This window comes from Rhinoderma darwinii, chromosome 4 (assembly GCF_050947455.1).
Source record: "Rhinoderma darwinii isolate aRhiDar2 chromosome 4, aRhiDar2.hap1, whole genome shotgun sequence".
In the NCBI taxonomy this organism is placed as follows: Eukaryota; Metazoa; Chordata; class Amphibia; order Anura; family Rhinodermatidae; genus Rhinoderma; species Rhinoderma darwinii.
Window position 1 is genome coordinate 35718428 of NC_134690.1, and position 20054 is coordinate 35738481.

Here is a 20054-nt window from a genome sequence, read left to right on the forward strand (position 1 = left end):
ATAGGCTTTAAGGCTAAATGCACAGGTTTTGGAATTTGGTTCAGAAAATCTGCAGGTAATTCCGCAAGTGAAATCACCTAATAGTGCGGTTTTTTTAAATTCGTTTTTAGGTGCGGTTTTTACAATTTGATGCGGACATAGGTGTTTTTATGCTGCTGATTTTGATAGGCTTATTTAAATCTAGACAGACCCAATTCACAAGGGGAAACGCAAGATAAAGGTCATACGGCGGATTTTAAAATACGCACCGCAGGTTTTTTCACATGCAAAAAAAAACCTGTAACGTGTCAATGAGATTTCTTGAATTCTCACTTACTTTGCTGGTACTGTATTACGCTGCGGCAAATTCGCACCCAATATGCGTCATGTGCATTTGGCCTAAGGCCTTATTTGCACAAATCCGTTTTGCAGCTCAGAATCTCCAGTTATGGTCTATGGGTGCGCGATACAAACAGACCGCACACATCCATGTACCGTCTGGATCGCTTGCTAAAGAAATGCAGGGAAAAGGTTAAACCGGGAAGGGCTTACGGAGGAGAGAAAAAATTACACACCGACAGTCATATGCAGGAAAAATGGTCTGTATTTTTGCAATCGCAATTTGTGCGCGCTTGTGTGAATAAGCCCCAACTGGCAAGTCTGTAAAAATGGCCTAGAATAGGACACGCTGGGAACTTCTCACTATGGACACCAGAACGGATGTGTGTGAATAGCCCCATTGACTTGTGTGCAGTCAGTTCTTAAAACCGCAGTACACGGATGGGAAACTTGTTAGTGTGAATGCAGCCTAAATCCATCCTAGATCACAGCGCTCCATGGTGAACCGAGCAAGACAAACGACAGGGTTTCCAGGAATATCCATTTATGGCCAATATTAGGATCAAGGTGCGACTGGTGGGGGATCTACGTTTTGTCTGTGTGATATTGTATATATTATATGTTTCTCCTGCTGCCTGAATTGCTAGAACCTAGAACCTGTGCGACACGGGGAGGCAGTCTGCAGAAAAATAAAATCTATTTTTTTAGTTGGGTATTCACTTTTACATTATTGTGCACATCAATAAACTTTTCAGCCTCCGCTTTCTCCCCATTTTCTCCTGCTTTCCACAGTAATGGATTAGGGCATGGTGTATTGGGAATGAGCGTGTGAGCGCTGTGTGAACATGGTCTAACTTATTATTCCAATTTTTCTCATGTGCATAAGGATGAAGCGTTGCAAAGATGAGAGAAGCCGACAAAACTGACGCCATGAAGCCTCAAGACCGGTACGGGGAGTTCCTTCATAGAGTTTCACTTATGTGATGCAGTGATATTCGGTGACTCGTTCTGGCCGTCATACAATCGTGACAATGTTATGGCATGATTCATGTCATTCTCCTGAATGCTCTTATAAATGGATGCCACTTATATAATAACCTGACAATGATTGGATGATGACTACTAGCCGTAATTCACTATTGCGGAAGGAGATTTCCTGGCAGTGGGTAAGATTGCAGTGTAGGTTTGACGTATCGTACGCCAAATGTATCAATAGGACCCCATTGATCGATATGTACCAAAAGAGGCTCCTTTTGGGATTTATGTGTTGGCATACCCCGTTTTTTTGTTTTGTTTTTTTCTGTATGGCATACTGTCGTTGACAATCGGAGGCATCCAGTAAAGAATAAAGTATACCGCGCAGTATAGGAGGACAGCGGTTCTATTTTCTACAGCTGCCGTGTTTTTGGCATCCATAAAAAATGTTCATTTTTAAATAAGAATTGTCATTCCTTGGTGACCACCACAGCCCGGATTAGGGCGCACGTTTCATTCTGCTCTGATGGTTGACAACTGCGAACATGCTGCGTTTATTGTGCTACCCGTCTAAATCACGGTTCTGTTTTATTTGTATTGTTCCAGAGTTTTCAGGATGAGGGGGAGGAGCAACGAGAGGAAACGGTGCGACTCCTTTGTGAACAGCTTGTTTGAAGAAGCAGGAGACGCAGGCGTCATTAACGCTTCACCCGAAGATGAGGTATGTTATGTCATTGTAGGGATGTCACGATACCAGAATTTGGACTTCGATACCGATACTTCGTTTAGTATTGCGATTTCAATACCAATTCGATACTTTGTCAACAATAATAAAAAAATAAAAATATAAAAAAAAGTTCAATTTTCTGATGTGAGGCGCGAGGTGTGATGATGAATTTAACCTCCACGTGCCTCCCATTAATAGTAATTAACCCCATCATGTGTCTCAGTCATAATGGGTTAATATGTAAGGTACATGATGGGGTTAATTACTATTAATCTGAGGCACATGGAGGGTAAATTCATCATCGCACCTCGAGCCCCACAATAAGTGATAGAAAGCCGTTTTTATTTTATTTTTTTTACAGCGTACACATCATAAATGATGAGAAAATTGTTGTGCAGGTTATTACGGCCGCGCCAATACTGAATATGTGTATTTTATGTAATGAGACTTATACACACATTTTTTACAATAAACATTAAAATATTTTTATTTAACATTACTTTGCTTTTACTTTTATTTTTTAAACTTTAATGTACTGGCATATATCTATATACTGATAGTAATGTACCGGTATATATCTATATTACAGGACATTAGCTGATACTGATAGTACACAGGCAGTTGTTAGGGCGTACTTAGGTATGTGCTAACAGGAAATATGGTAGGACAGTCCAGGGGTCCTTCAATGGACCCTGGGCTGTCTGCCCATATATGGTATGTCCCTCAATCGCGTCACAGGAATTCCCTGTGACGCGATCCAAGCTGCATCCCCCTTCGCATTTTCCCCTGAATACTGCAGTCCGCTGTTATCGCAGCATTCACGGGAATAACGGCGGAGATTAGAGGTTTCTCTGATCTCCGCCAGCGGGACTGCGGCTGTGTAATACAGCCATTGCCCCGCTCCTGACAGGAAGTGCGTGCGCGGTCAGCATGAGGTGATGCTGCCGGCGCTGCACTAATGAGCGGCGGTTCAGGCACTGAGGACAGAACATGGTGTTTTGCAGTGCGCCGCCATGTTCTGTTTCAGTGCCGCCGCTCATTAGTGCAGCGCCGGCCGCATCGCATCATCCTGACCCCGCGCACTTGTTATCAGGACTCAGGAGCGGGGCAATGACTGTATCACACATCCGCAGCCCCGCTCTCATACATTCATGTGTTACTATACTGAGCTGGGCGGCCGCACAGCCAAGTATCGAAATATATGAAATAATGGTATCTACAGTTTGGGGATGCAGAGTATCGAAAACAGTAACGAAGTTTCTATGCATCGTGCATCTCTAGGTCATTGTGGGGATATGTCTGCCGCTTATTAGCCGTAATGTATACTGGGATTTTTCTCGCTTTTTCTTGCACAGAGCATTACCTAGAATGGTGACTATTTCTTTAAAAAATACACGTCTTCAAAACGTATTACTGTGGATTGCCCATTAGGTCCGCACATAAATTATAGCCCTATTGTAAATCAATATAGCTAATCCGTGTCAATGACGAGCCTTTTGTAGATTGTAAAATATATAATATACCCCATTCACATGTATTGCTGGCAGAATGTTCGTGGTTTTGGTCAGTGTTTAGACTCCGAATCCATGCCTAAATCTCGACAGAATCCTGAAAGTGTGAACATGGCCTACTGGGGTATTTGTGGTTTTTCACTTTTCAGGCAGAGGTTATCATCAAGATGTGGAAGAATGGGTTTACAATCAATGACGGCCAGCTCAGGGACTATACAGATGCTGCAAATCGTCAATTTATGGACTCCATGAGGAAAGGGTAAGTGCAGCCTAATACAGTGCTCAGAGATCAGACCTTGCGTAGTGGTGTCCAGTCGTGCCGCGTAACTCCTAACCGGCTCCTCCGGGCGTATGTAAATAAAGCCTAATCCATATACAGTGACTTTCTTGATCCGGCATCCGATAAAGGATAGTTTGATAATCTGGCACTTGTTTCCAGCACACAACTGCAGTATTAGGTTTGATTTCTTCAGGCCAGAAGCAGAAGACTGAGCAAAAATAACCAATCAGGAAAATTATTAGAAAACAAAGTTCTAGTATGAGTTTTGGAACATTTTCGGAGAAACTCCGCAGTAAGAAGAGAAGGCAGGAGAGATCTTGAACAGTGGGTTATTGATTTGTGGTGACATGAGATCACATCGTCCATACACTGCTGTACATATATCGTTACATTGGGCTCCATGGATTATGTAATATGCTATACACTGTTTATGTCATTGGTTTGTTACCTTGGCGTCACACAAGGTGAATTGATGTCTTATATTCTTCTTTTATCAGGGAGCTCCCACCAGAGTTGCACAAGACCTTCGCAAAGAAAGAATTGTCAGTTAATGTTGAAGACAGAAAAAGTGAACATTACTTTATAAGAAAGAAGCATGTGGACCCGTTCTCCGGAGAGGGTCACCGCCTGGGAAGGTGAGGATTGTACAAGGCCCTGTGTACTTCTGTCTATGGGGATCGTTCATAGTGCACATGACTGCTGTGACTTTATCATCCATGGTGGTTAGACATTAAAGGGGTTGTCACAAGCGTAAATATTATCCTCTAACCACTACATAGGTGATAACCTGCCGCTCGGTGGGGGACCGACCACTCATGAGATTGGGGGTCCCGTTCCTTGGAATCAATGAAGCTGCAGTTTGAGCATATGCACTGCTGTTTTATCCACTAACTGGGACTGTCAGTGATGGAGTACAGTGCTCGACTATTTCCTGAAGTGCCATAGAGAATGGAGCAGCTGGGCGCATGCTCGACCTGCCGCTCCATTCATTCGAAGAAATGGGACCTCCATTCTCATGATCGGTGGGGGTGCCACGGTCGGACCTTCGCCGATCAGCGTGTTATCACCTATTCTGTGTCTAGGATAGAACATATAATCTTGGAACAACCCCTTTAAAGAGGCTCTGTCACCACATTATAAGTGGCCTATCATGTACATGATGTGATCGGCGCTGTAATGTAGATTACAGCAGTGTTTTTTTTAGAAAAACGATCATTTTTGACGGCGTTATGACCGGTTTTAGCTTTATTCTAATGAGTTTCTTAATGGACAACTGGGCGTGTTTTACTTTTTGACCAAGTGGGCATTATGGAGAGAAGTCTATGACGCTGACCAATCCGCGTCATACACTTCTCCCCATTCATTTACACAGCACATAGCTATATCGCTATGTGCAGACACACACACACACACACACACACACACACGCACTAACGTTACTGCAGTGTCCTGACAATGAATATACATTACCTCCAGCCAGGACGTCATGTCTAGTCACAATCCTGCCTCTTCTGTAGCGTCTCTGATATTTACAGCAAGGCAAGCGTAATCTCGTTTTAAATGACAGGTTACATCGTAAATATCAGACGCTACAGAAGTGTCAGGATTGTGAATAGACATCACGTCCTGGCTGGAGGTAATGTGTATATTCACTGTCAGGACACTTCAGTAACGTTATAGTGTGTTTATGTGGCTGCACATAGCGATATAGATATATCGCTATCTGCAGTGTAAATGAATGGAGAGAAGTGTATGACGCTGATTGGTCACTGATTGGTCAGCGTCTTTATCCTATGTTATGTACATCTAGGCAAACATGGACTGGGGAAGCCCTATTAACCTGTTATAACTCCTGACACTACTGTAATTGGCGCAGTCGTGTCACTGTATTAGATCAGCTGGTCAATCAATATTTAATTGTCTTATCGGTGCATAAAGTGATATCATAGAGAAGTCTGGAAAGAAAGTGAATCTATTCTGAGGTCTTTACTTTTCTTCTCTCAGTGCAACCCCAAAAGTCATTACCAAAGCAAATGGTTTGGAGGATGGAGGTGAACAAAGTCTCCCGAGTGTTGAGCTGAAGGCTGGGGAGCCTCTGACCAACGTCAAGATCTGGCTCGCTGATGGCAAGAGGATCGTTCAGAAATTTAACACTACACACAGGTAATCCAGAAATGCCGTTTTATTACGTGTGTGTGTGTGTGTGTGTGTTTGTGTGTAACATAAACTGCCCATGAATAGGCGGTGTTACATACTAAAGGGAATTTTTAATACAAGACCTCACCCTGAAGATGTGTACATGCAATTTAATTAATATTATTACATTTAAAGTAAAGCTCTAACTTTGGCTGTGTTCCAGAGGTAGGACCTTCACATGTCGGGAGAAAGTGGTTCCTCCTAACCGCCGTTTCACGTGACAAGGTGGCCACATCCAGGTGGAGACTTGGTATATACTTATTTATTGCATACCCCCAGCTCTGGGACCCGCACCTATTCACTTAATTTGCACTCACTCCTACAGGAGTTCAGGAAACAGCGCAGCAAAATGTGCTTGGCTGTTTCTAGGAAAAACCCGACCACCTCATCAGTGGCTGGAGCCCAACGGCAGAAGATAGGACTGGGTCCTATAGAGATAGGTGCGCGTCCCACCTCTAGGACCTGCATATAGCGGTGTCAGTGCGTAAAACTACACAGCGTATACACCCTGGTTGCTGCTAGGAATTCCATCCGAAAAGCCACGCCAAATTGTGTTGCGGTTTTTCAGGCCTCATGTTAGCTGCGGAAATCCTGCAGCAGTAAAAAAAAAATGAATAAACGTACACGCCCATAGTCATGGCGACTTAACTCTCTCTCTATCTTCTGAGCATAGCCCAGCCTCCTGTGATGCTATAGTCCATGTGACTGTTGCAGCAGTCACATGGGATGGAACGTCATGCCAGGATGAATGGCTGCGCTCAGAAGAGGATCGCCTTGCTAGTACTACTGCAGGGGGGTAAGTATGAGCTTTATTTATTAGATTCAAATTAAATACAAATTTATTTTGTTTTCATTTGCGATTTTTGTGGCTGAATCGCAGCGTTTCCACGGGATAAGTCGCACTACATAGGACTTTGTTGCAGGTTTTACCACTCAAATGAATTCTATCGAGAAACCCTTCAACAGAAGATCAGCGATTCCACAGCATAAATTGGCGTGCTGCGGCATCAAACTTTTTTCTTTTTCTTCTTCTGGACTAGTTTTTTTTTAATTTTATTTTTTTCCCCCTCGTTGTGGGGATGAGATTTTAAATCGCTCCTACTCTGCTACTGTAATGAAATCTGTTGCGGAAAATCTGCAGTGTTTATGCTACGTGTTCCTAGCCTTAGGCCTTATTCACACAAGTGTATTTCACGTCCGTGTTACGCGCGTTAACACAACGAATGTCACGAACCTATGCAATTCAATGGGGCCATTCAGTGTTTTTCATGTGTCTTCTGCGTGAAACTCACTACATGTCCTGTTGTGTGTTTTTTGCGCATCACGCATCCATTGAAGTCAATGGGTGCGTGAAAAAAATGGACAGCACACGGACGTCATACATGTGCTGTGCGTGATTCACGCAACAGTTGTTGAAGAAATGATGAGAAAAAGCCACCGCCTTCTGTTTATTTTGCTGACGTACGAAACGTGTGACATATGGATGACGTACGTGCGTAAAAAAAATGCGTACACGGATGTCACACAGAACTGCAACGCAAGAAAAACGCTCTGTTTTTTTAAGCACGCAAAACTGACACCTTCGTGTGAATAAGGTGTTAATGAGTCCATCAGACCCACAGCGGTTTGCGTTTTTCCCATTTTTCTACTGCTTTTCTCTTGGGTCAAAAACACAGCGGCCAGATGTTACGTTAAAGTCTAGTAAAATATAGAAAACACTACATACAAAGCATTCATGCTGGACCGGGAGGAGATGACAGTAACGGGCTGTGATCTTTCTTCTGGACCTCACTTGCAGATTCCCCCTCCCTTACACAAAACTGCGAAGTAAAACTTTTATCACGCTACCTGATTTCCAACGAGCGTAGCACCGCCAATATTGTCCCTGGATTGTGGTGCCGTTTTGAAAGCTAAGATTCTGGGCTTTAATATGAAACCATCTAAGTGCTATACCTTATATTCCGCAGTCGTTTAAAGTCATAACCTATTACATACGTCCTTGGCAATGAAAGGGTTCATGCCTTATTAAACCGGTTTTCCCACTAAGCAGATTCATCCCTTATCCACACGATAGGTGATAATTGTGTGAACACCACTAGGACCCCCCACCGATCAGTAGAACAGGGGTCCCGACAGTCATTCCTAATCACTGGACGATCATAGGGAGGAGGGTTTGAATGGAGTAGCGGTCACCCAGGTGCGCTGCTGCTCCATTCAATGTCTATGGACCCAATGGAAACAGCCCAGTTCAGCCCTCAGCGGTTTCCATCGGCACTGTAGACATTGACTGGATTGGTGATAAATGTCCGTTGTGGGTAAACCCCTTTAGAGCTTATTCACACGAATGGAGAATACGGCCGTCACACGGATTTGTGTATTTCAATGGGGCCATTTACACGGTCGTTGTTTCAACGGACCCTGTGAAGGGTCCATTGATAAATAGAACATGTCCTATTCTTCAGTTTTCACGGATCCCTTGATAGACTCAAGTCTATGGGGATCTGTAAAAAACGGGTACAACTCTGATGTGAAAAACAGCAGATTTTTAAGTCAGAGTTTGTGCTAGTTCGAGTGAATCTGGACTTAAAGGGGTTTTCCCCACGAGGGACATTTGACCTATCCACAGGATAGGTCATAAATTTAAGATGGATGTGGGTCCCACCTCTGGAACCCGCACCTTTCTCTAGAACGGGGCCCCTTAAGCCCCGTTCTACCAATCTGTGCTCCGGCTGACTCCCGGCCACTTCCTGATTACATGGTCGGGAGTTACGGAAACAGCTCAGCTATGCTTTTTCGTAACTACCATTCAGTTGTATGGGACTTATGGAAATAAGCTACGCGGTTTTCACCTTCGTGGTCCGAAATCAGCCAGAGCACAAAGTTAGAACGTGTTTAGGGGGCCCCATTCTAGAGATAGATGTGGGTCCTACCTCTGGGACCCGCAACTATCTGACAGTTATGACATATCCTGTATATATGTCAAAAATATCCCTCGTGGGAAAACGCCTTTCAAATAACTTTTGTCAGTCAGCCGTGATCGAAGGGATTCTCCATGTATAAGGCATAGAACTTTGTCGCTGCTTTGTCACTTGCAGATAGATACCAAACACTGCACATTTGCTATAATATCAGTGTTCAGGGGGTTAGGATAGATCTGCAGTATTGCCCACGTGGAGGTCTTATTGCAGCCAATGCATAAGTCATACCGCAGGGTATCTATGGCAATCCACACTGTCATGTCCCTCGACTTAGGTTTCTATTCACTATCATGTTATGTTATATGCTCCTATTGCAGTTGCTTTGCTTTATTTAGTTTGTCCCTACTATCTCCCTGTAGCTAGGCTCTGAGATAATAGCTCCTCCCTTCTTTCTGTGCCTAGTTGTCTTTCCTCATGGTTCCCATACTGTGTGGTCATCTCCTGCTCAACTCTGGCAAAATATCATCTTTTCACCTGCTGGTTTGTGTACATTACAAGTATTTCAGCCTGAAAATAAACTTCTCTGGAAACTTCCCACGTGCCTCTTCAGCTGAGTTGACGCTATCTGACAGTGTCTTGGTGTGAGTACCGGTTCAATACAGACATATACAGTGAGATTGTCTCAAGGGCCCTACAACTTACAGCCTGGTCATGGAGTCAGAATAGTGAAAAGATGATTATATATCTGCCAGATCCAGCTGTATAGTCAGTGTGCAGCTCCTGCAGAGATAGTCACAGACAGGCAACTGCCTGCAGAAGAAATCATCAGTGTGTGTGACCCCACAGCATAGACCCTTCTAGCAAGCTAGCACCCCCACCTCTGTATTATCCACATCCTGTCTGTGAGGTGTCATGTCTGAAGAGAACATTGCACAGTCTTCTCAAGGTGAACCATACCTACAGTCAGAAGAAAGTATGGATCCTAGTCTGCAGTACAGTGAGAGAGCTAAACGCTCTGCTAAGCCTACATGGAAGGTTACAGAGAATCTAGAAGGTGCAAAACATGAACTTTCTTCTGCTGTCTCAAACTTATGGCAAAGATTGCTGAGTCACATCTCCACCATCTCACAGCCTGCTCACAATGTTTCACCACTAGAGGGAGCTCTAGAACAGCTTTGTACAGCATATGAACATTATTCACTGAAAAGCCAGGAATATGTTGGCATTTTGAAGAAACTTAATACAAAGGATTCTTTAGAAGAATTTGAAAGCTTCCAGAAACTTAATTTGGAACGAGACAGCCTAGTATGCAAAATTAAGTCTAACACAGAGGCAAGAATCGCGCAATTACAGGAAACGTCGTCTCGCATTTCTAAGTCTACCAGTCGTTCAAAACTATCTTCTAAGTCAAGATCTTCAAAATATTCCACGCTCAGCGAACAGCTCATAAGAGCGCGGGCTGAAGCAGAGGCTACTAAAATACAGGCCGTCTTTGCGCAAAAGAAGGCAGGTATGGAAGCCGATGCAGCGCGCCAAAAGGCAGATATGGAAGCCGATGCAGCGCGCCAAAAGGCAGATATGGAAGCCGATGCCGCGCGCCAAAAGGCGGAAATAGAAACTTTAAACAAACAATGCGAGCATGCCACAGCTATGGCAAGGTTAAAGGTTTTAGAAGAAGCTGCCAGGGGAAGTGAAAGAGACAGCATCAGTGTATGTGAAGTGGAGGTAGAAGATCCTCTTAAGCGCACAAGAGACTACGTACTAAGCCAAAACAGTGAACCTGTGATTGCTGCTAATGATCCTGACAGCGCAAATATTTCTCCAGAGCAACGGGGCACAGATTCTTCTGCAGCATTCTGCATCCAAGGTCAGTACAATGCATTACCAATTTGTCATCCTTACCTTTCTCCACATACCACATTGCACCAGAACCCTGCACCTCAGCAAGCTCATTACACAGACGCCCAGGTGCAATCCAATATGCTAGCAAGTCACCAGACTCCTGGCAACCACATAGTTCCAGTTCCATGTGTAGCTAAACCTATGGACTTTAAACTATCTCCTGGATTGAACGCCCGTGCAGACCCGTATTTCCCTATGTCTCTTAGCCAGAACACCGCAAATAATATTATCAGCACTACTCAGCCAGCAATACTCTGCCCAAAGTCAGAGAGAACTGACATGACAGAGTTTGCAAGATACATGGTTCGCCGCGAACTTACTAAAACCGGCCTCACAAGGTTCGACGACCAGCCTGAGAACTACAGGGGCTGGAAATGTGCCTTCAGAACCGTTATTAGTGACATTGGCATTACTGCTGCTGAAGAACTAGATCTGCTGATCAGGTGGCTCGGTCCACAGTCTACAGAACGTGTCAAGAGATTGAGATCTGTCCACATCGAGAATCCAACTGCAGGCCTCATCGCTGCTTGGGAGAGACTGGAACAAAGCTTTGGCAGTCCTGAAGCCATAGAGAATGCTCTGTTTAAACGGCTGCAAGGTTTTCCAAAAATATCTGGCAAAGACAATGAAAAATTCCAAGAGCTCAGCGACCTACTCTTAGAGCTCCAGCTGGCCAAGGCAGACCCACACCTACCTGGCCTCAGTTACCTAGACACAGCTCGTGGGGTAAACCCAATAGTTTCCAAGCTGCCGTACAATATTCAAGAAAGGTGGACTACACTTGGGTCGAGATACAAAAAAGAAAAGCAAGTCTCCTTTCCTCCATTTTCTTACTTCTGTGAATTTATCAGGAACATTGCAGAATCCAAGAATGACCCAAGCTTTACCTCCAGTGAGTCCAGTGGTCCTGGTTCACCCCATCCTAAGTACGACAGCCCACGTTCTAACTATAGAAACCACAGAGGTCCAGTGTCAGTGAAAAAGACTGATGTCCTTCCCACACCCTCATCAGCTCCAGACAAGTACAACCAAGGTGAAAAGATTGAAAATCCTAATCGCCTATGTCCTATTCATAAGAAGCCACATCCTCTCAAGAAATGCATTGGCTTCAGAAAGAAACCGCTCCAGGAACGCAAAGAGCTTCTAAAGAAATTTAGGGTATGTTACAGATGTTGTGCGTCTACTGAACATTTCGCTAAAGACTGTAAAACTACTATTAAATGCATAGAGTGCGGCTGCGAGGACCATGTGCAAGCGCTCCATCCATCTCTATTCAGTCCTGCACCACCTGCACATTCCACTCCTGCGATAAATCATGGCGGGGAGAATGCAGAGCAAGCAGCAAATCTTACTACTGTATCTTCTTCATGCACAGAAGTCTGCGGAGACGACCTTTGCGACAAGTCCTGCGCAAAGATATGTCTAGTCAACGTATACCCCAAGGGTCAACCGGAAAGGGCCGTAAAGGTGTATACCATCCTGGACGATCAGAGCAACCGTTCACTCGCAAGATCAGAACTCTTTGACCTGTTCAACTTAAAAGGAGATGCTTACCCTTACACCTTGGGTACTTGTAGTGGCATTACAGAGGTCTCCGGAAGAAGAGCCAGTGGACTTATAGTGGCTTCTCTCAACAATCAGGAGATACCCTTACCCACACTTGTTGAGTGCAACCAGATACCATCCAACAAAGATGAGATTCCTACGTCAGAGGCTGCTCTTCATCACACTCATCTAAGGGCTATAGCGAAATAAATACCAGCCCTTGACAAGAGTGCAGAGATCCTACTTCTGCTCGGTAGAGACATTCTCAGGGTACATAAGGTACGCCAGCAAATCAACGGACCACATGATGCTCCGTTTGCCCAACGCCTTGATTTAGGTTGGGTTATCATAGGCAACGTCTGTATAGACAAGATGAAGAAGCCTACCAAGATTTCCTCATTTAAAACTCACATTTTGCCAAATGGTCGCAACACTTATTTTCAGCCATGCCCACACCATTACTGGGTGAAAGAGAAGCTGAACAACAGTAAGTGGCAGCTTGACCACCAAGATAATATGAACACATTCCTGTCCTGGGATGACAGTCTTGGAGCAACAGTGTTCAATTCTACAAGTGAAGACAATAAGTTTTACTCTTTAAAACGCACCCTAAAGAGGAAACCAGAGATGGAAAAACATTTTGTAGACTTCATGCAAAATATATTTGATAGAGATCATGCAGAACCTGCACCACCACTAAAGGAAGGAGAAGAATGCTGGTACCTTCCATCCTTTGGCGTGTATCACCCTCGCAAGCCTAATCAAATCAGAGTGGTGTTTGATTCCAGCGCTCAGCATGAAGGCGTTTCTCTAAACAACCTGCTCCTCACTGGGCCTAACCTAAACAACAACCTCATAGGAGTACACATCCGCTTCAGACAAGAACCTGTTGCAGTAATGGCTGACATCCAGCAAATGTTCCATTGCTTCATTGTCAAGGAAGACAACAGGAACTACCTCAGGTTTCTATGGCACAAAGACAATGATGTCAACAACAAGGTCACAGATTACCGGATGAAGGTACATGTCTTCGGCAACAGCCCCTCTCCTGCTGTAGCAATCTATGGATTGAGAAGGACAGCCCAGGAAGGTGAGAAGGGGTATGGATCTGATGCTCATCAATTTGTTGAGAAGAACTTCTATGTAGATGATGGACTTAAATCCTTACCCACAAGTGAAGAGGCAATCGATCTCCTCACCAGAACGCAGGCAATGCTGTCTGTAGCAAATCTCAGACTTCACAAGATTATCTCTAACAGCCAGAAGGTAATGAATGCGTTCCCCTCTGAAGATCATGCAACCAACTTGAAAGACCTCGATCTTGGTTCTGATGTTCCTCCTATACAACGAAGACTAGGTTTGCTGTGGGACATTAAGCAAGACACATTCACCTTCCAAGTGTCAGCCAGTGACAAACCTTTTACCAAGCGAGGAGTTTTATCTGTTGTGAACAGCATCTATGATCCTCTTGGCTTCATAGCCCCCGTCACCATTCAAGGCAAGAAATTGCTGAGACAGTTTACCACCGAGAACATAGACTGGGATACTTCTCTGCCTATTGAGAAACAACAAAGGTGGAAGATATGGAAGGAGTCTCTGAAAATATTAGAACAACTCCAAGTCTCACGTTGTTACGTTCCCAGCTCTCTTTCAGCTGCCATCAGAAGAGAAATACACATTTTCTCTGATGCGTCTATCGAAGCCATAGCTGCAGTAGCCTATCTGAGAATCCCAGGAACCAACAAGCCTCACTGTGGATTTGTCCTGGGTAAGGCCAAACTAACCCCAAAACCCGCACACTCTGTGCCAAGACTTGAGCTTTGTGCAGCTGTGCTAGCAGTAGAGATTGCTGAAGTTATTAAAAACGAAATGGACATTGCAATTGATTCATTTGCTTTCTACACAGATAGTAAAGTTGTGCTTGGTTATATATACAACCAAACAAAACAATTCTATGTATATGTCAGCAACAGAGTAGAACGCATTAGAAGTTTTTCTACTCCTGGGCAGTGGCAGTACATCTCCACTGACCTTAACCCAGCTGATCGTGGAACAAGACCTGAACCGGCAGCAGGCTTATGTGACATGTGGTTGTCACCTCCAAGATTCTTGTATGAGGATCCCTGTTTAATTCCTACCAACACCACCTATGAGATGGTGGATCCCGAGTCTGACAAGGAAATCAGGCCTACAAATACCACGCTCTTCACTTCTGTAATTCCAAAATTGAAGCTGAAGTCACATCGCTTTGAGCGCTTCTCAAATTGGTCATCTATTGTGCGAGCTGTTGCTCACCTAATTCATATCGCTCACTGCTTTGCTAAGGACACATCAGAGTGTCATGGCTGGCATATCTGTAAAGAACACCCTACTGTCGCAGACATCGAACATGCTGAAGAAGTCATTACCCGTTGTGTGCAACAAGAAGTATACAGTCAGGAGATTGACAATATTACAAAGGGTATCAATCTTTCCAAGAGCAGTGCACTCTTTGAACTGAATCCAGTGCTTGATCATCACAAATTGCTGAGAGTGGGCGGCCGTATAGTGAGATCTGATCTAAGTAGCAAGGAACAAAATCCTGTCGTCATACCAGGTCGGCATCATATTGCTACACTATTGGTCCGACACCATCATGAAAGAGTGCAGCACCAAGGCAGACAGTTTACGGAAGGTGCCATCAGGTCAGCCGGCTTGTGGATCGTCGGGATGAAGAGATGCATCTCCTCCGTGCTCCATAAATGTGTCAAGTGTCATAAGTTAAGAGGAAGACACCATCAACAACAAATGGCAAATCTCCCAGCAGACCGGCTAAGTACGGAACCGCCCTTTACTCATGTTGGGGTGGATGTCTTTGGCCCATGGTCAGTTGTTACACGAAGGACCCGTGGTGGAGTCGCAAACAGCAAACGGTGGGCTGTGCTGTTTACATGTCTCAGCATCCGAGCAGTACACATTGAAGTGATTGAGTCTATGGATTCTTCTTGCTTCATCAATGCCCTCCGAAGATTCTTCTCTATCCGAGGACCCGTCAAGCAACTGAGGTCTGACTGCGGCACTAACTTCGTGGGAGCCAGCAAAGAACTGCAGTTAGACAATTTCTTGTCTAACAATGGGTGCACATGGGTGTTTAACCCTCCACATTCGTCTCACATGGGAGGATCATGGGAACGCATGATTGGAATTGCACGCAAAATCCTTGACTCCATGTTGCTAGATCACAAGTCTTTGCTTACTCATGAGATCTTGGTCACCTTTCTTGCAGAGGTGTCCGCCATAATCAATGCAAGGCCACTAGTCCCAGTATCCTCGGACCCTGATTCCCCAGTTATTCTTACCCCGGCTACGCTTCTTACCCAGAAGATCGGGACTGCTGCAATCCCTCCGGGAATCTTTGACCACAGCGACATTTACCGACGCCAATGGAAACAGGTACAATACCTGTCCAACGTGTTCTGGCACCGCTGGAAGACAGAGTATTTGCACATACTTCAAAGCCGTCACAAATGGCAGACGTCGAGACATAACCTCCAGGAAGGTGACCTCGTTCTTCTAAAGGATAAGGAAGCCCATCGCAATGAATGGCCAATGGGTCTTGTTACCAAGGTTATGCCTAGTGATGATGGAAAGACTCGAAAGGTAGAGGTCAAGGTGACCAAAGGAGGCTCAGTGCGAGTTTTCTTCCGCCCAATCACTGAACTAGTGCTTCTTCTTCCAAAGAAAGAAGGCACATAAAGGACACAGCCCCCAGCTGGCTGCTAGCTGTGTTATATTTGGAACACCTTACCATTTGGAATATACAGTGGGTTGGTGGAAGTGTTGGCAAGTTGCGGCTTCCCCAATCCGAAGATGGGTTTTTTACTTGGAACTTGTACAAGCGGATACCTACTGTTGCGGACTATCGGCAACAGACTTGGAATATAACTATTGTCATTGTTTGCATGTTCTTTTTGTCTTTCAGGTTCCAGGATCCACTACTGGACATTATTCAAGGACATTCTTTCAAGTTTGATTTTATTGTGAAATCTAAAGATTTCAGACGGGGAGTGTCATGTCCCTCGACTTAGGTTTCTATTCACTGTCATGTTATGTTATATGCTCCTATTGCAGTTGCTTTGCTTTATTGAGTTTGTCCCTGCTATCTCCCTGTAGCTAGGCTCTGAGGTAATAGCTCCTCCCTTCTTTCTGTGCCTAGTTGTCTTTCCTCATGGTTCCCATACTGTGTGGTCATCTCCTGCTCAACTCTGGCAAAATATCATCTTTTCACCTGCTGGTTTGTGTACATTACAAGTATTTCAGCCTGAAAATAAACTTCTCTGGAAACTTCCCACGTGCCTCTTCAGCTGAGTTGACGCTATCTGACAGTGTCTTGGTGTGAGTACCGGTTCAATACAGACATATACAGTGAGATTGTCTCAAGGGCCCTACAACTTACAGCCTGGTCATGGAGTCAGAATACACACAGCTGGGGACCAGTGTGGCATCTGGCTGTAGCAGTACTAGATCTGTCCAGCAGGGGGCCTAGATAGATATATATATATATTAATATTTTTTTTACCATGTTATCTACATGATTTATATATAAAACAAAGTAGCAATTTTTGAAACTTGCCCTCCATATTACTTGTTGGGCTTTTAAATATCTTCACTCCGAGCATGTGTGGACATAAAGCAAGGTTTACAAGGAAACTAACGCCCAATATTGTAACTTGTAGTTTCAGTAATAAGTGTCCTTTTATATGCATATGACATGTCAGTTACTGATTTCTTGTACATACCTCTCCTTTCTTTCTTCAGGATCAGCGATATCAGGAATTTTGTAGAGCGCATCCCTTGTAAATCAGAGAAGATCCCCTTCACGCTGGCGACCTCCTTCCCGTTGCGGGACCTTTTGGATGAGACGGTCACCATTCAGGAAGCTCGGCTGCAGAATGCCGTCCTGGTGCAGAGACTGCAGAAAACCACACCACTGTTCAGGGACGTCTAGCCCAGACCGCATCAGCAGCGGGGACTACGTAATCCTGAGGATCATGCGATTTAGTGCTTGGGTTTTATTTTGTGATATCTGAGGATCACTGTGAATAGACGGTGTACATATCCACTGACTTACAGGCTAGTATTGGCTGCACGGTCCTATCCATGGCCATATGTGCAGTCACGGCTACTTTGCTGCGCCTTCTGCGCTGCTTTACACGTTGCGGTCCTGTATTGCTGTCTACAGGGTGCACTTACTTATACAACCGCTCATACTCCTCAGGTTTCTTCTGCAGGCCTTTCTGCTATGGATGGCTTTACAATATTCTGTTTGGCAATAAGTAGATTATTAATGGTTGTTTAGAGCACCACTGGCACGTTCCCTGCGAGAGCGTGTAAGATTAATGGTTGTTTATAGAGGCGGTACAACACCGCTCCGAAAATGTCACTTTTACCTCTTAACTACACAGCGGTATTATACGTTCTAGGATTTGAGATCACGGTTACCATGTATATTTGTCTGGAATAGAAGATAGTAGATTTAAAAGCCACAAAACCACCGTTTTGTTTCTATAGACACCCTGGTCTTATTTCTGTCTCGTTCTTTATTCGATATATTATCATTCTTTTTCAGACATTTGTTGTTTGCTTTAAGTCAAAAAGTGATCAAATGGGGTTTGACCCTCACCAATAGCGAGAATGAGCATGCCACAGTCCCCATCTTCTGCCGGATAGCTGGCTGCACTTGTGCACCCCCAACTTGATAGAATTGGGTGAAACTATGGGGGGGGGGTGTAATTTCATCATTGGGTGGATTTAGAAGCTTCAATTCAATAGTGACCGCCTATGGATCCCAACATCTGATTGACAAGAATTTAAGGATTGGGAGAACCCTTTTTAAATTAGGTTATTGACGCAGGTGTTCTTCTCACGTTCCATTATGATGTATAGTAGTATCATGATAAAGTCATTTCCCTTCCTTTTCCCTTCAGGGCATTTGATATAAGGTATAAAGAAAACTCTTTTTCTGCTGAGCACAATCGGCATTACTCCAGCTCACCAGCAGGGGGCCTGCACCACTCTACATATGAACAGTAACAGTCCCCTCTGCTGACGGAGCTCATGTCTTTTATTTAGCATGCTGTCTTGGATTGCAGTGCGTTTTTAGCTAATTGTAATATTTTTAAGTTCTGTTTTTATAAATTAAACATTTTAAGCTACTGCTGTCTTGGTCTGTTTTACTTCTGCCGTTTGGTCATAGGTCTGATCCATAGATGTAATTTGGTCCTAAATAGCTTGTGCATGTCTGAAGGATTCACCGGACGCCAAAGGTCATACCACATTATTTAAAATTTGGGTGGCCAATATTAATAAGGACTCGCGGTAAAGATGACCGGTCAGCTCAGACCTAGCGAGTTGCGCTGAATGTATTTTGCCGTGTTCACCATATTCACGGACTCATGAATTGGATAAATCTCTCACACAAGTGTAACATTGGGGATAACTGCAGTGACTCCTGAAAGCATACCATATTGTTCCGGAACAAATCTTACTGACTTCCTGGCGATCATATGATCGTTCACTACTACCGGGGCCAATACAGACCGTGCCTCTCTTTGAAAACACAGAAATGAAAACTACTACAGCCTTCTCTCTAGGGTCCCCATCAGTCCGACTGCCAGGCACCCTACATTCAGCTGCCTGATATTTTGGGCAGCCAGCTTAAACCTGCGGTTCACTAGTTAAGTCTTTGTATATGCAGGGAATTTTGCAAAAAAAGCAAATAAAAGCCCAGCCCAGCTCTGGCCACTATGAAGATATATAAGAAATGAATCATCCAAGGAAGTTTGAACTAAAAAAAGCGCACGAGAGCGAGATGCGTGCGAGCGAGACTGTCCGGATCATGAATTACTGCAATACATTAGTATTGCAGCATATCATGCAAGTGATTCAATGATCGGTGGTTCAAGTCCTCTAGGGGGACTAAAATAAGTTAAATAGCATTAGTTGTTGTATTTTGTTTTTTGTGAAATAAAAAAATAAAATAAAAATATCTGTTATAATATTCTCATGGTATGCTGAATGACTGATGAGCTCCTCACTGTGCCCTTTGTAAAGAATTAGAATATCATCAAAAAGTAAATTTATTTCAGTAATTCAATTCAAAAAGTGAAACTCCATATATTCTATAGATTCATTACACACAGAGGGATCTATTTCCAGCATTGTTTTTCTTTTAATGTTGATGATTATGGGAACAGTTCATGAAAACCCAAAATTTAGTCTGTCAGAAAATTAGAATATTATATAATCCCAATTTGAAAAATGACTTCATACCAAAATGTTGTCCTACTGAGAACTATGTCCAGTATAAGCACTCAATAGTTGGTCGGGGCTCCTTTTGCATGAATTTCTGCATCAATGCGGCGTGGCATGGAGGCGATCAGCCTGTGGCACTGCTGAGCTGGTATTAATGCGGCGTGGCATGGGGGCGATCAGCCTGTGGCACTGCTGAGGTGTTATCAATGCGGCGTGGCATGGGGGCGATCAGCCTGTGGCACTGCTGAGGTGTTATCAATGCGGCGTGGCATGGAGGCGATCAGCATGTGGCACTGCTGAGGTGGTATTAATGCGGCGTGGCATGGAGGCGATCAGCCGGTGGCACTGCTGAGGTGTTATCAATGCGGTGTGGCATGGAGGCGATCAGC

At 44.2% G+C, this 20054-nt stretch overlaps 1 protein-coding gene across 3 annotated transcripts; it reads left to right on the plus strand.

Moving 5' to 3' along the window:
- The first annotated feature begins 1200 nt into the window (after window positions 1-1200).
- Window positions 1201-18566, plus strand: LOC142759138 (UBX domain-containing protein 2A-like). Of its 3 annotated transcripts, none has more exons than XM_075861019.1 (6): window positions 1201-1265; window positions 1900-2014; window positions 3681-3790; window positions 4309-4446; window positions 5816-5974; window positions 17170-18566. In XM_075861019.1, exons 1-6 carry the CDS (start codon window positions 1222-1224, stop codon window positions 17357-17359), a joined length of 756 nt encoding a protein of 251 aa, XP_075717134.1. In that variant the 5' UTR covers window positions 1201-1221; the 3' UTR covers window positions 17360-18566. The 3 variants fall into 3 exon arrangements, with proteins under 3 accessions (XP_075717134.1, XP_075717136.1, XP_075717133.1); XM_075861021.1 differs by lacking the exon at window positions 1201-1265 and adding an exon at window positions 1272-1484; XM_075861018.1 differs by lacking the exons at window positions 1201-1265; window positions 1900-2014; window positions 3681-3790; window positions 4309-4446; window positions 5816-5974 and adding an exon at window positions 9739-10792 and having other exon boundaries at window positions 17170-17244.
- The last annotated feature ends 1488 nt before the right edge of the window (window positions 18567-20054 follow it).